This window comes from Bombina bombina, chromosome 5 (genome assembly GCF_027579735.1).
Source record: "Bombina bombina isolate aBomBom1 chromosome 5, aBomBom1.pri, whole genome shotgun sequence".
Classification (NCBI taxonomy): domain Eukaryota; kingdom Metazoa; phylum Chordata; class Amphibia; order Anura; family Bombinatoridae; genus Bombina; species Bombina bombina.
This window is the reverse complement of record NC_069503.1, coordinates 126,982,287-126,998,290: the sequence shown is the minus strand read 5'-3', so window position 1 is coordinate 126,998,290 and position 16,004 is coordinate 126,982,287. Positions and strand designations below refer to the sequence as shown.

The 16,004-nt window shown below is 38.8% G+C and overlaps 1 protein-coding gene across 1 annotated transcript in view; it reads right to left on the bottom strand.

The window, feature by feature from the left end:
* Positions 1–12,601, bottom strand: part of DHX30 (DExH-box helicase 30) — a 140,569-nt gene extending 127,968 nt beyond the window's left edge. The window contains exon 1 of the mRNA XM_053713686.1: positions 12,425–12,601. Within this exon, the coding sequence (XP_053569661.1) occupies positions 12,425–12,590 (166 nt within the window). The 5' untranslated portion in view covers positions 12,591–12,601. The remainder of the gene's footprint in view (positions 1–12,424) is intronic.
* Positions 12,602–16,004: the final 3,403 nt, after the last annotated feature.

Below are 16,004 nucleotides of genomic sequence, written 5' to 3'. Positions count from 1 at the left end.
GCCCTCTCTGCACCGGTAGCGATGCGGCCGGTTCGTTGGTGGGTGGGAGCGCAACAGGGAGGCGGGTGGGCGGCCCATCGCTACCCGGCATCCGGCTCCTGTTAGTGCAATGTGCACACCGGGTGCCGGGAGCGTGCGGGGGCGCGCATGCGCGTGCGCGCGCGGGGGGGGCGCGCGCGCGATTACCTACCCACACTGACACCAATGAGTGGGAAGAGGGGGGGGGAAAGTAATAATATAATAATAAATATATGAGGATCTGGGAGGGGGAGGGGGTTGGGGTATTGTGGGGGGCTGCTACACTACAGAAAAAATTAAAATGGAAATAAAAAAAAACACTTTTTTGGGGGGCAAATTGGGTACTGGTAGACAGCTGCCAGTACCCAAGATGGCGGCAATTAGGTAGGGGAGAGGGTTAGAGAGCTGGGGGGGGGATCATGGAGGTTGGGGCTAAGGCAGGAGTCCATCACAGCTAAAACATTTTATTTTTTTTTATTAAAAAAAAGAAAAACTCCTTTTATTTAGTACTGGCAGACTTTCTGCCAGTACTTAAGATGGCGGGGACAATTGTGGGGTGGGGGAGGGAAGAGAACTGTTTGGGAGGGATCAGGGGGTGGGATGTGTCAGGTGGGAGGCTGATCTCTACCCTAAAGCTAAAATTAACCCTGCAAGCTCCCTACAAGCTACCTAATTTAACCCCTTAACTGCTGGGCATAATTTACGTGTGGTGCGCAGCAGCATTTAGCGGCCTTCTACTTACCAAAAAGCAACCCCAAAGCCATATGTCTGCTATTTCTGAACAAAGGGGATCCCAAAGAAGCATTTACAACCATTTGTGCCTTAATTGCAGAAGCTGTTTGTAAATAATTTCAGTGGGAAACCTAAAGTTTGTGACAAAATTTGTGAAAAAGTGAACTTTTTTTTTTATTTGATGACATTTGGCGGTGAAATGGTGGCATGAAATATACCAAAATGGGCCTAGATCAATACTTTGGGTTGTCTTCTAAAAAAAAATATATACATGTCAAGGGATATTCAGGTATTCCTGACAGATATCAGGGTTCCAATGTAACTAGCGCTAATTTTGAAAAAAAGTTGTTTGGAAATAGCAAAGTGCTACTTGTATTTATGGCCCTATAACTTGCAAAAAAAGTAAAGAACATGTAAACATTGGGTATTTCTAAACTCAGGACAAAATTTAGAAACTATTTAGCATAGGTGTTTTTTGGTGATTGTAGATGTGTAACAGATTTTGGGGGTCAAAGTTAGAAAAAGTGTGTTTTTTTCAATTTTTTCCTCATATTTTATATTTTTTTTATAGGAAATTATAAGATATGATGAAAATAATGGTATCCTTAGAAAGTCCATTTAATGGCGAGAAAAACGGTATATAATATGTGTGGGTACAGTAAATGAGTAAGAGGGAAATTACAGCTAAACACAAACACTGCAGAAATGTAAAAATAGCCATTGTCATTAAGGGTAAGAAAATTGAAAAATGGTCCGGTCATTAAGGGGTTAAGTTTCAAGAAGCTCACTGAATAGAAGATTGTTTGGCGTTGAATTGATTGGCCTATCCCTAGTTTGAACTGTTCTCCAATCAGCGCTCTTCCCATTGGGTACCTTTTGTTGTAGCTAGAGCACTGATTGGACAACAATTCGAACTGTTAGCTCACAGAAAAATGTATGTTTCAAGTTGGCGGAGCACAGGTTTTGGAATTTCATATCTATATTAAAGATTAAGTTACAGCGCAATAGCGCAAAGTTCCGATGTAGACAAATTGAAATCCTGTGATCGTGCACGCGATCGCGAGATTTCAATTATGGGATTGGGTCAGGGGGGCGTCCCTATGACACTAGGCATGCACTCCAGACCATGATCACATCCAGGAAGTGCCGTTGGCTTCAGGACACCCAAACGGCTATGATGTATTTCGTCCTAACGGTGCTAAAGCCCAGCACCGTTTGGATGGAATACAACGCCATAATGGCGGTAAAAGGTTAATATCCTACAGTATGAGAATGGCGATATAGCATCTAATGTGTCGGAAAAACATCTAACAATGCAGGGACAATAATCACACACAGGGTGGATAAAAATAAAAAAAATAAAACAAAACAGAATCTACTGATAGGCAAATACCAGACTATCTTAAACCCCTTCCCCTTTATCACCAATAATTGGTAACCCGGAATTTCCTGGGGGACTTTCCCTCACACCACACATCACTACCAACCTCTATGACCTTCTACCCATACATTTGCTTTTAGACAATGTACGACTTTTACCTCAAGACAGAATGCGACCCTTTCTTGACGGCCACTTTACGGATTGGTTCGGACATGCACAATTAAACCACTTCTTTTATACCCACAAAGGCATAACATTAATGTTTATATCACAGACAACAAAAAATCTGCAATCTGGACTCCCCGACCAGACACAGCATATCTTTACTATACACAATTCTGACTACACTTAAACATTCAGACCTACCTACATATGTCAAGGGCTGGCAGAAAGAATTACCATTCTCCTTCTCAACTAATGAGTTGCACACTATATTTTCCACAATGGCTAAATCAGTGCACTCACAGTCCCTATTAGAGACTGATTACAAATTTCTGATGAGATGGTACCTTGCTCCTCAAAGACTGAAACATATCTTTAAAGATGCCCCGGACAGATGCCGCAGGGGCTGTAAGGGAGAAGGCTCACCTTACCATTTGTGGTGGGATTGTCCCAAACTCACTCATCACTGGCAAGATATATGTACCTATCTCAATGCTTAGCTGCAACCTCACAAGGAACCCTCCATCTTTCTATTTAATCTGATTCCTAAATTACATTCTAAAGTCCACAAGACACTCATGCAGATTGCACAACAAATAATTCCTAGACTGTGGGAGGGGGGAAAGACACTACACCTACACTAAACATGTGGCTAGATCTGTTCCAAACTAACCTTACTTTAGAAAGGTACCACTACTTCAGAATTGACAAACTCGACTAATATCACAATATGATGTTTTTTGGGGAATTATTATCTAAGACTGAACGGCCATAAGTAGTCAAAGATCTACTATAAACCCCCCTAGCAGAATTCACATTTTGGACATATACAACTGCCAACTTACACGATATACACCCCTGCTCATTGATAATACTTCAATAGGACATGACCCTCACACTTGAATAATTGTTCCTTTTATTACTAAGACTACAACAGTAAGTTTCGTTTGTTTATTGTTTACACTCGATAACACTGTATTTTCTGTACTAATAAGCTCTCGTTACTAAAGCATTCTGTATGAGACAAACAGCCCCTGTTGAACCTTTGTTATATGCCAGATGCCTTACATTATATGTTCGTATAAGCTTAATTTTTCCAATAAAGAAAATTATAAAAAAATAAAAAAAAATCTGATATTTTTATTTAAATAGGATTAATTTATTTTTAAAGGTAAAATGCTTTTTGATCAAAAATCCATCTAAACTGTTTCTATTTAAGATACATTATAATCTAAAGGTTATACATCCTGAAATATAGATTCATTTTTCATTATATAGCAATATGTTGTATATTCATGGCTGTAATGTTTATTTTTTTTTTGGTAAATTCTATTAATCCATTTTTTTCTTTCATGATTCAGATAGAGCATGCAATTTTAAGCAACTTTCTAATTTACTCCTATAATCATTTTTTTAATTATATTGCTATCTTTATTTAAAAAGCAGGAATGTAAAGTTTAAGAGCCAAACCATTTTTGGTTGAGAACCTGGGTTATGCTTGCTTATGGGTTTGCTAAATGTAGCCAGCAATAAGAAAGCGCTAGCTAGAGTGCTGAACCTAAAATGGGCTGGCTCCTAAGCTTCAAATTCCTGCTTTATAAATAAAGATAGCAAGAGAACAAAAAAACTTGCTAGTAGGACTAAATTAGAAAGTTGTTTAAAATTGCATGCTCTATCTGAATCATGAAAGAAAAAAATTGGGTTTAGTGTCCCTTTAATGTCATGCTCTTCCAGAGGTTTCTGTCAGATTATTTTGGGTAATTTTTCTATTTTGAAGATATTATCACATATTGGTTTTGTAGTTTTAAAAACCTCTTCTTCACAGCAAAAGGTAGAGTGTTAATAAATAGACCTTTATTCTTTTGGTATCCTTTGTTAAAGGAGAGCAATTCACTACTGTGGCCTTGCTGAACACATTGGGTGAAACAGTGACAATCAGCCAGCTCACAGTAGTGCATTGCTTCTGAGCATACCTAGGTATGCTTTTCTACAATGGACACCAAGAGAACAAAGCAAATTAGATAAGAGGTACATTTCAAAATTGTTACAAAAAGTACAAGTTCTTTCTGAATCATGGAAGTTTAATTTTGACTTTACTGTCCCTTTAATGCCATTGAAAATCTATGTAAATAAAAATTCTTCCATACTTAGTTTCAAGAAAGTCACTGAATAGAAGATTGCTTGGAGTGGAATAGATCTGCACAAGGAACTAAGTGTGAGGAGGGAGGGGCAAGCATTAAACATGAAATATAATGTTATTGCTTTAGGTAAATAAAACTATTTCAATTGTTAAGGTAATCATTTTTCATTGGTTAAATAAAACTATTTAAAAGTTGTTAATGTAATCCTTATTTTTCTCCTTCCAATAAAGTATACAGCTGAAAAGTTGATCAAATATGAATGATTAACCTAACAAACTGGAGATAGTTCACCTCCCAATAATTAAATTTATTCATTTAAATGATCTATTCATATCTGATATATAACCAAATCAGTAATTGTCTAAAATAACCGGAAAATAATCTGAAAAGTTATTCTAAAAATTAAAACCATTATTTAAATCAGTCTTACTGACAAGTACAAAAAAGTTGGTAGGAGGCGCCCTTGTTATAGCTAGAACAATAGTTTATAATTGTGAGCAATAGTTCAATAAGTTAAGTTTAACACTAAAATATGAAAGTTCTATGATGGTGGTGTTTCTGTAAACACAATAAGGATAGTACACCATATAACCTAGCTGGTGTTTGTTAGGGTATACAATATATCATAAAACAGTATAAGTAATATAAAATAGTATAAACACAACAAAAAGTCCTTAAAGGGACACTAAACCCAAATTTTTTCTTTCATGATTCAGATAGAGCATGCAATTTTAAGCAACTTTCTAATTTACGCCTATTATCAAATTTTCTTCATACTCTTGGTATCTTTATTTAAAATGCAAGAATGTAAGTTTAGATGCCGGCCTATTTTTGGTGAACATACTGTGTTGTTCTTGCTGATTGGTGGATAAATTCACCCACCAATAAACAAATGCTTACCATGGTCCTGAACCAAAAAAATAGCTTAGATGCCTTCTATTTCAAATAAAGCAAGAAAACAAAGAAAAATTGATAATAGGAGTAAATTAGAAAGTTGCTTAAATTTGCATGCTCTATCTGAATCATGAAAGAAAAAAATTGGGTTCAGTGTCCCTTTAATGACTAGATGTGATAAAGTCTTATTGGAAATGATGATGTCAGTATAGGTGATAAGTTGATTCGGTCGAGGCAGCTATCTGTGGTGGATCAAGGCCACGATCCAGGAACAATCTGCAGTAAATATAAAAGGACAGAAGCGCCACATGGCCCAATATTGTTGGATGTAATCGGATTAATATGTGTGACAATTGCACTCACATGTCGTAAAACACCCCTGATGGTGTAGAGGGAGCGGTCTGGGATAAAAAAAACAGTCACCCAGGAGACTGACCTCCAGTAGGTAATCAGTAATCTGTAGAGGATAATACAGACACAAGGGGTGCCTATATGAGCTAGTACTAGGAAATTTCAGCCGCAGAAAGTTTCGGCTGAAAATAGCATTTTTTGTTATTTCGGTTTTCGTTTTTTTTGCCTTTTATTTTCGGCAAAATTATTGTGTAGCATATTTTAAATTTGATGCCAGCCTAGAGCTGCTGTTTGAGTTCATTACTTGACTTACTGTTTTGCATATAATAATAATTTTCTAGGACTATACTTTATTTTGATAATTGGTAACAAAACAAAACAAAAAATACTAGCGATGCACCAAAATTTGGGCCGCCGAAAATGTGCAATTCCAATTTCGGCCCAAAGAGGACCAAAATGGCTAAAAATGTACAGCCCTCCCCTGTTCTTTGAGTTACATGTCTATCCTTAGCATAAGGTGAGCAGCACAGCACTGGCATGGTACACAGAGCACACACATAAGTACCATTACATGATGATATTTGAAACCAGCAGAGAAGGAAACCAAAGTTCTGAATAGTGAATACAAATATCAAAGGAGGATAAGTAACATGTTTATAAACACTTGATATTATCAGAAACAGCCCTAAGCACACACAGTGAATATCTTTAAGCCTTATATACAGTGCTCATACATCAGCCTCTTGTGCGTAGACATTCTATTTGCCTGAGGCAAATTTGCTGCACACTTTATAAGCATAAGCCCCAAGCTCGCACACAGTTGGTACAAATTAGCACCCACCAGACAGTGTATACAAAAAAGCACAGTAACTTTCTATAACCACCCTGCACGTAAGGTTGTAGCTAAGTCCAGCGGTCCTGGTGATAGGTGACAGGCAGACTCCATTTGGGGCTCCGGACATATAATCTGATGGGTCAGTGTGAGACCCGAACCAGGAACTAGGCGGAGATACGATGAGAGACGATCAGGTGCAGCCACGCTCATCACACGGATAACTACACCCAAAAACAAAACACATGTCCACCTAGTATTGTTGTCTGGCTATAACCAATCTCTCCCTTATAGAGCTCCAGTTTCACTGCAGATCACGCCCTACTGTACAAGTGACCATGTCCATTTGTTGGAGCTTTCCCGCCTACAAGCTCTCTCAGCTACACACACACACACACACTGTAGTTAAAAAAGAAAAAAACAATTTCGGTTTCGTTTCGGTTTTTGGCCAGGATCATCCTGAATTTTCGATATCGGTTTCGGTCCAGAATTTTCATGTTGGTGCATCCCTACCTAGTACTGTTGGTACAAGCAAGGTATGGTTTAATAAAAAATGCACTCACATTTAGTGGAGCACCTCCCTTGGTGCAATGGAAGCAAGGAGGGATCAATTCAGTCACCCAGTAGACTAAATCTCCCGTACTCAGGAACTCCAAGCTATCCAGTAGCAAGATAATGGTGTAGAGAAAGACTATAGTTCGGCAGCAAGTGGGAAGTGTAAAAAAAACTTACTTTATTAAAATATTAAAATAATTAGCAACGCGTTTCTCAGCCAACCACTGGCTGTTTCATCGGGCTTAATAAAATAAATAAAACACTTGCTATATATGCCTTACAAACACACCTAAATAATCAAAGCAATGGATTACACCTGAAATGGGTGTTACTTGGTACGAGCATCAAATTACTCATAACCAATCATATGAAACCACATTCTATGACATCACAATGTGAACACAGATACAATGTCAAAAACAGATGAAACAACAATAATATATGCAGTATATTAGCATAGTGTTATTGATACATATGAAACGTATACTAGTAAAGTGTGGTTGAATATGTACCCTGTCACACACTTATGTATATTCCTTCCCTGCAACTATTTTATCACTCGCCATCATGTATCCCTTTCTCACCACACTTTACACTTTACTAGTATAAGTCTCATATGTATCATTAATAACACTATGCTAATTAATGACTAGTTGATTATTAATAGTTGCCTTTTAACTACTAATACCACTAATAACAGCACCAACACTTCACACCATAACACTGTTGTTATACTCCGTCCACATAACAGATTTCTCCGTCCACATAACACTTTAACTACCAGTTGCCTAATAGGCTCACATACCAGTTTAGCCAACATCACACATCCCCTCATATTCTTATTTCCATAGTAACACCATTCACAATACCTAGTGTAGACAACCCCTATCCTGGTCCTGTAGTTAATAAGAAGTTGATTGGAATAAACTACTACTACCATTTTATGTATTATTCAGTACTGCTCAGATACATATACACATTCTCTGATTGAGCATTCACTTTGTTTTGCACATTAGCCACTGGCTTTGTTAATACCAGTAGTATTTAATAGTAGTACTATATATATATATATATATATATGACGGTACTAGCAATAGACAATTAATACATTTTTTGTGGTACTATATTTTACAAATAGGGCATCTATTTAACCATATTTATTAGATATTTAGTCACCCTCAACTCTGCAGAATAATCTTTATTGGGACCATAAATAAAGATATCTGTACCGGTCCAGTTAAGCTCCGCCTATTTCTCTGACGCCTTGACTGCTTAGGCCAATTGCATACCTGCTAAACAAAAGCTAGTGCAGGAAATTAGGAAAAAGGAAGCTGAGTCCTGAGGTCAGTAATGGAGTTTATTCAATGCAGGCTTACAACAAGTTTGGTGAGCTCCATCTTATCACCGTTTGCCACGCATCCATTGCGTCATATGACTCACACTCTCACATACAGGCGCAGAATATCTACCCTAATATGCCGACATGAACAGCAACAATAACAATATAATGCTCGATCACACATACCCAGTAAGTATTATTAGTGGCTCTAATGATCATCTACCAGACGGCCCTTTGAAAAAAACATCCTTGTGCGGTATAGTAGCGTTTATACATGAAGCCCGTTTGTTAGATATCCACAACTGACAAATTTCTGCCCTAAATAATTGTCATTGTGATCCGCTCAACTGAGCAGATATCACTTTGCATTACTGCACTTTTTGACATACAAAGGGCTGTCCGAATGGCTTTAGGGTGTTAGTTTATATTTAGGGCAATGGTTCTTAAATATATCTAACATTCATCTAAATAACATTTTCCTTGGGTCCTTTTTTTAATTATGATTTAGCTAACACTTCAATGTTATATTGCAATCCTTAAACATTAGTTTGTCCCAAACGAGTTGACAACTTGGGATGATGATCTCTCCTAATAACAAATATACTGCATATATTATTGTTCTGTTTTTGACATTGCACCTGTTTTTTGTTCACGTTGTGATGTCATAGAATGTGGTTTCATATGATTGGTTATGACTCATTTGACGCTCCTACCAAGTAACACCCATTTCAGGTGTAATCCATTGCTTTGATTATTTAGGTGTGTTTGTAAGGCATATATAGCAAGTGTTTTATTTATTTTATTAAGCCTGATGAAACAGCCAGTGGTTGGCTGAGAAACGCTTTGCTAATTATTTTAATAAAGTAAGTTTTACATTTACCACTTGCTGCCCAACTATATTCTTCTTCTCTACACCATTATCTTGCTACTGGATAGCTTGGAGTTCCTGAGTACTGGAGATTTAGTCTACTGGGTGAGTAAATTGATCCCACCTTGCTTCCCACCAAGGGAGGTGCTCCACTAAATGTGAGTGCATTTTTTATTATACCATACCTTGCTTGTACCAACAGTACTAGGTCATATAGGCACCCCTTGTGTCTGTATTATCCTCTACAGATTACTGATTACCTACTGGAGGTCAGTCTCCTGGGTGACTGTTTTTGATCCCAGACCGCTCCCTCTACACCATCAGGGGTGTCTTACGACATGTGAGTGCAATTGTCACACGTATTAATCTGATTGCATCCAACAATATTGGGCCATGTGGCGCTTCTGTCCTTTTATATTTACTGACAAGTAATTTAAATAGTTTTTTTTTTTTTTTTACATCAAACCCACCCTGATCACACAGAAGCATTTGTACTGATGTTGTGCTTTACAGTATGGTAAACTGAATGTACAGATCTTACTTACTGTCCGTATTCACAGGAGTGACTGGTATTGACCAGAAAAGAAGAAGAAATTATTTTGTTCTGTTACGATTTCATAAAACACACTATATTTATTGATTGGTATGTATATAGGGATCAGAAATATAACATGATATGAAATACATGCTAACGTGTGACCCTTCCTACACTGCAGGTTTTAAAGAAGTTGTAAAAACATGAGCTGGTGATTTTGTTTCCTCCTTGCTAACGTCATCCCTGTACATGCTGAGTGTCCAACCTGATTTCTCTACCTCATTAAAAAAAAATAAAAAAAAATATATATATATATATATATATATATATATATATATATATATATATATATATATATATAAAATCAACAAAAACAAGAAACAATTTAACCCTTTCGTGTCAGGGCTAAAGTGCCTACATCGGAACAACTGTTCTGATGTAGACAAATTGAAACAATGCAATCGCGTCTGGGGGGCGTCCCTACAACCCTAAGAACGCCCCCAAGACCGCGATCAAGTCCTGACAGCACAGAAGGCTTCAGGACAGCCGTTAGCTATGACGTTCTATTCCGTCATAACGGCTTTAAAAGGTTAAGGAATAAATTGCTCCTCCATCGAAATTTGCTACCTAACGTGTACATGATTGTAATTACATCATCACATTCCGCACAGGAGGTCAGCGACACCTCCAGGGGCAGGCAACAGGAGGTCAGCGACACCTCCAGGGGCAGGCAACAGGAGGTCAGCGACACCTCCAGGGGCAGGCAACAGGAGGTCAGCGACACCTCCAGGGGCAGGCAACAGGAGGTCAGCGACACCTCCAGGGGCAGGCAACAGGAGGTCAGCGACACCTCCAGGGGCAGGCAACAGGAGGTCAGCGACACCTCCAGGGGCAGGCAACAGGAGGTCAGCGACACCTCCAGGGGCAGGCAACAGGAGGTCAGCGACACCTCCAGGGGCAGGCAACAGGAGGTTAGCGACACCTCCAGGGGCAGGCAACAGGAGGTTAGCGACACCTCCAGGGGCAGGCAACAGGAGGTTAGCGACACCTCCAGGGGCAGGCAACAGGAGGTTAGCGACACCTCCAGGGGCAGGCAACAGGAGGTCAGTGACACCTCTAACACAAGGAATGAAGCAATTACTGTTCTTAGTTGTGAGAGCAGGAAGCACTGACTACAGATTATTAACAAATAAATAATGGCATCTATTGTGGGGTTTAAAATATCATTCAAAAAAACTTCATGTGAGAACTTCATGTAAACACACACACTTATCAGCTTACATCAATCATGTGCACTGACAGGGGTTAATGCAAAAAACGAAAATGTTATCAAGATAAATTAATTAGTTCCATACAGGTGAAGACTGATTATTAAAATGTTTTTTGTTTTTTTACAAATTAGTTTAACAATGAAGCACGTGAACTGTATCAGATCATATAAATCTGCTCAAATCTACAGAGTGACACCCACTCCCGCAATATTAGGAACCACAAGATCTGTATAAGAAGCAGGAGGCAGACACCGCTACCTGTCATTGTGCCAGTGAGATCCGTTCCGTATGTGCGGGGACCGACAATTAGCAACATAAAAATCTCTCCCACGCCACGTGACAGGAAGAACCGAATCCCGATGGGATTTTATTGTAAATTGCAAGTGCAACTACAGGAGGAATAGACACCTCTGGGCTCTAACAACACAAGTGATACCGCCAGAACTGGACAGTACATGAGCTATAACATGACATGACAGAAGCAATTACACTATAGGACCTAACATCCTGACCCCTATAGTACCTGACACATAGGAGTAATTACACGCAAGGACCTAAAAACACTGACATCCCGACTTCAAAGAGTAATTACACTCTAGCACCTGACAGCACTGACATTCTGACCCCTATAGCACCTGACTTACGGCAGTAATTACACTCTAGCACCTGACAGCACTGACATTCTGACCCCTATAGTACCTGACTTACGGCAGTAATTACACTCTAGCACCTGACAGCACTGACATTCTGACCCCTATAGCACCTGACTTACGGCAGTAATTACACTCTAGCACCTGACAGCACTGACATTCTGACCCCTATAGTACCTGACTTACGGCAGTAATTACACTCTAGCACCTGACAGCACTGACATTCTGACCCCTATAGCACCTGACTTACGGCAGTAATTACACTCTAGCACTGACATTCTGACCCCTATAGTACCTGACTTACGGCAGTAATTACACTCTAGCACCTGACAGCACTGACATTCTGACCCCTATAGCACCTGACTTACGGCAGTAATTACACTCTAGCACCTGACAGCACTGACATTCTGACCCCTATAGCAGCTGATTTATGGCAGTAATTACGCTCTAGCACCTGACAGCACTGACATTCTGACCCCTATAGCACCTGACTTACGGCAGTAATTACACTCTAGCACCTGACAGCACTGACATTCTGACCCCTATAGCAGCTGATTTATGGCAGTAATTACGCTCTAGCACCTGACAGCACTGACATTCTGACCCCTTTAGCACCTGATTTATGGGAGTAATTACACCTGTAGGACCTGACAATAGAATTGTAGGTGACAGTGACCCTGGCTTGACCCTCTGACCTCTCTTCATAATTTCCGCGGGCGCTGTCTCCAATCTTTGATCGTCCTCCTCACTTCCCACAGACTTGGTTCTGTGACTGCCCACGGTATACGCCCGAACATGCCGCAAGGACACCCGGCACATGATGCGCCCGAGCACCGGCATGACTATCCGGGGCGCCGCCATGTTTCTGAGGAACAGAGATTTGGGCCAGGGGACCAGAGCAGTGCTTGGAGTGACAGCGCCATCGGGAGGAAAAGCGGTCGCTCGAGAAATTTTATCTAAAGGGAGCGACGTACTGCACCATTATAGTAAACACACAATAGCGACAGGTCAAAGGAAGCGGGCAGGAGAGAGACTGCACCTTCAAATTAGTATGCAGACAGCGACACAGTGGTAGAGAGCGGAACTGCAACTCTAAAATTATGCGTGGACTGCGACGGAGCGGCTGAGAGACCCCGCTTCATAATAAAATGCAGCAGCGATATTGGGGTTCAGTGGCTAGAAGAGAAACTGCAACTTCACATAAATTAAAAGGGTTTGTGGTCCAATTTTTATTAAAAGGGACAATTCACTGTAAAATTGTTTTTCCCTGAATGTGTTCCCCATGACTTGTTACCTGCTGTAGCATATAAAATGTATGAGACATTGCTCATTCATGCTTTTTTTTTTTGCAAAAGAAATAGCTGGCTTTGCTCTTTGAAACCACACAGTCCATCAAAATAGACTAAGCTTGCAGATTATTAGATCTTATCACTCAAATACTTACCTTTCTTATTTCTGTCTCTGTACAATACTTAGAAAGAACTATTGAAAATTAACAATTTAGAGCACCTCCCACTGCGAGTGTAATTTCTTCTGCTGGCTGTGTTTACATAGTTACTCAATAGCATATACCTAGGTATAGAAACTCCAGTATTAGGTAGGGATACTGCAGGCTAAATCTGCTATCTGAAATGCCAATACAAAGGATAAGGAGCTATTTGTAAACAATTTAATAAATTCCAGCAGGTAAAATGGATAATTGGGAATGGGAACAAATTATAGGAAAACGTTTACATATGCTTAAATAAATTTGGACTTTTTCACATATAAACTGTATATATATATATATATATATATATATTATTAGATACTGTATGATACTCTCAGCAGTCATTTAAAGGGACAATCTACTTGAAAATTTTTAATGTTTAAAAAGATAGATAATCCCTTTATTACTTGTTCCCCAGTTTTGCATAACCAACACTGTTATATTAATATACTTTTTACCTCTGTGATTACCTTGTATCTAAGCCTCTGCAGACTGCCCCCTTATTTCAGTTCTTTTAAAAGACTTGCATTTTAGCTAATTAGTGTTGACTCATAAATAATTCCAGCAAGTGAGCACAATGTTATCTATAGGGCACATATGAACTAGCACTGTCTATCTGTGAAAAACCTAGCTTCATCATTCAACAAAGAATACCAAAAGAACAAAGCAGATTTGATGATAAAAGTAAATTGGAAAGTTGTTTACATTTATATATCCTATCTGAATCATGAAAGAAGCCTTTAAATGCCAGAGTGGGTGTGCTGCAGCCCTCTTTGTCATCCAAGAGCTTAAAATGAAGAAACAGAAACCTAAATGGAATGGGACCCTTATTAATTTAGTTGCTAACTCCTGTATTTGTCCTATTATTTCATGTCAAACTGACTGATGTGAAAAGGCCTATTACACCAGTTATTTTGCAAGACATGCTTGTGCATTACATACACATCTGGTATGAGTTTAATTCATTGGAAGCTTGCTAATAAGACCAACTTCACAATCACATCATAAAGAAATTTAAAGAACCGGGAGAGGTCAAGGACAAAAAAAGAACTAGACGGCCAAGAAAACTTTCAAAATCTGATAAGAAGTTTTTCAGAGTATCTTCTTTGAGAGAACGGAAGTCCAGTAAGGACCTTGCTCAGACTGACAGCTTCATCGGGATGTCAAGTTGACCCTTCTACATTCCAAAGAAGCTTGATCAGGAATGGTCTTTGTGGAAGGGTAGCAGCCAAGAAGCCACTTTTTCGAAAGGGGAACAGGGTTGAAGTAAATGTAAATTTAACGTTATTACCTAAAGTCAAACAATAGAAGTTAAAAAATGAATGAGAGATATTTTACTAGAAACGTTATACAAATAAGAGCTGAACCTCCGGTCGCCATATTCGGCTATTGATTGACAGATGACTCATCTGCAATCAACTAATCGTTGTTTCCCCCTGGGCAGTGACATTTGTGAAAAGGGGCTGAACGCCCTGGGGCAAACATCGATTAGTTGATTGCAGATGAGTCATCTGTCAATCAATTGCTGAATATGGCGACCGGAGGATCGGCCCTTATTCGTATAGCGTTTCAAGTGAAATATCTCTGAAGATAAGTATATACTAAAGATTTCATGAATGAAAGTCTCATTTGTTTTTTAACTTCTTTCGTTTGACTTTAGGTAATAATGTTATTTACATTCACTTTAAAAGGCTAATATATGCTAAAAATTATTGCGATTGGAATGAAGATCAGTGGAAAATAGTATTATGGAGCCAAGTTTGAAATATTTGGGTCCAATCGTCCACAATATGTGAGAAGAAGAGTTGGAGAGAGATGGAAGAATGAGTGTTGTGGCCTTCATCGAAACATGGTGGAGGGTCTGTCCTGGTTTGGGGCTGCATTTCTGCCAGTGGTGTTGGTGATATTGTCTGACTTTATGGGATCATGAATGCTGAAAAGTACAGACATGTTTTAATTCATCATGCCATTCCTTCTGGAAAACACCTGATTGGGAATGGTTTTATTTTTCATCATGATAACGATCCCAAGCACACTGCTAATGCAGTGAAATCATATTTGGAGAGAAAACAGCTGATAAAACACCGATAGTCATAGACTGACTGGCTTACACACATTTTTAAATTGAGGCTGTGATAGCAGAACTGTAAGCCATGACTACGGCACTATGCTGAAACGTGTAGGCTTTGTATGACACACTTTATATATGGACTTTTGAACTTGTTTCAAGTGCTGAAAGAAGCCTGGTATAATATACCAGAAGATTGCTTCAGAAAACTTTAGGAAAGTCTCCCCAAAAGACTGCAAGATGTGCTTAGTGTCAAGGGAGGTCACACTAAATATTGACTTTTGCCTAAAGAAGCCATTTAGTTCTGAAAATTGTGTGTGCGGGGACAGTAATATTTTGCGTACATATTTTCCTTTGTATTTTATTAAAGATACCAAAAAATAAATATGGATGGATATATATATATATATATATATATATATATATATATATATATATAACATTGGAATGTGAAATACAGTAAATACAAAGTTAAAAACTTTATTTAATATGATTATTGCATAAATATGCTTTTTCATGTTTTAATCTATTTGACTGCAAAGGGCTCCATTTCACTTATATATACCCTCACCGACCACTTTCAGTTGCTGCAGATTTGTCGGTTGCACTTCCATGATGCAAATCTCCTGTTTCACCACATCCCAAAGGTGCTCTATTGCATTGATATCTGGTGACTGTGGAGGCCATTGGAGTACAGTAAACTCATTTTCATGTTCAA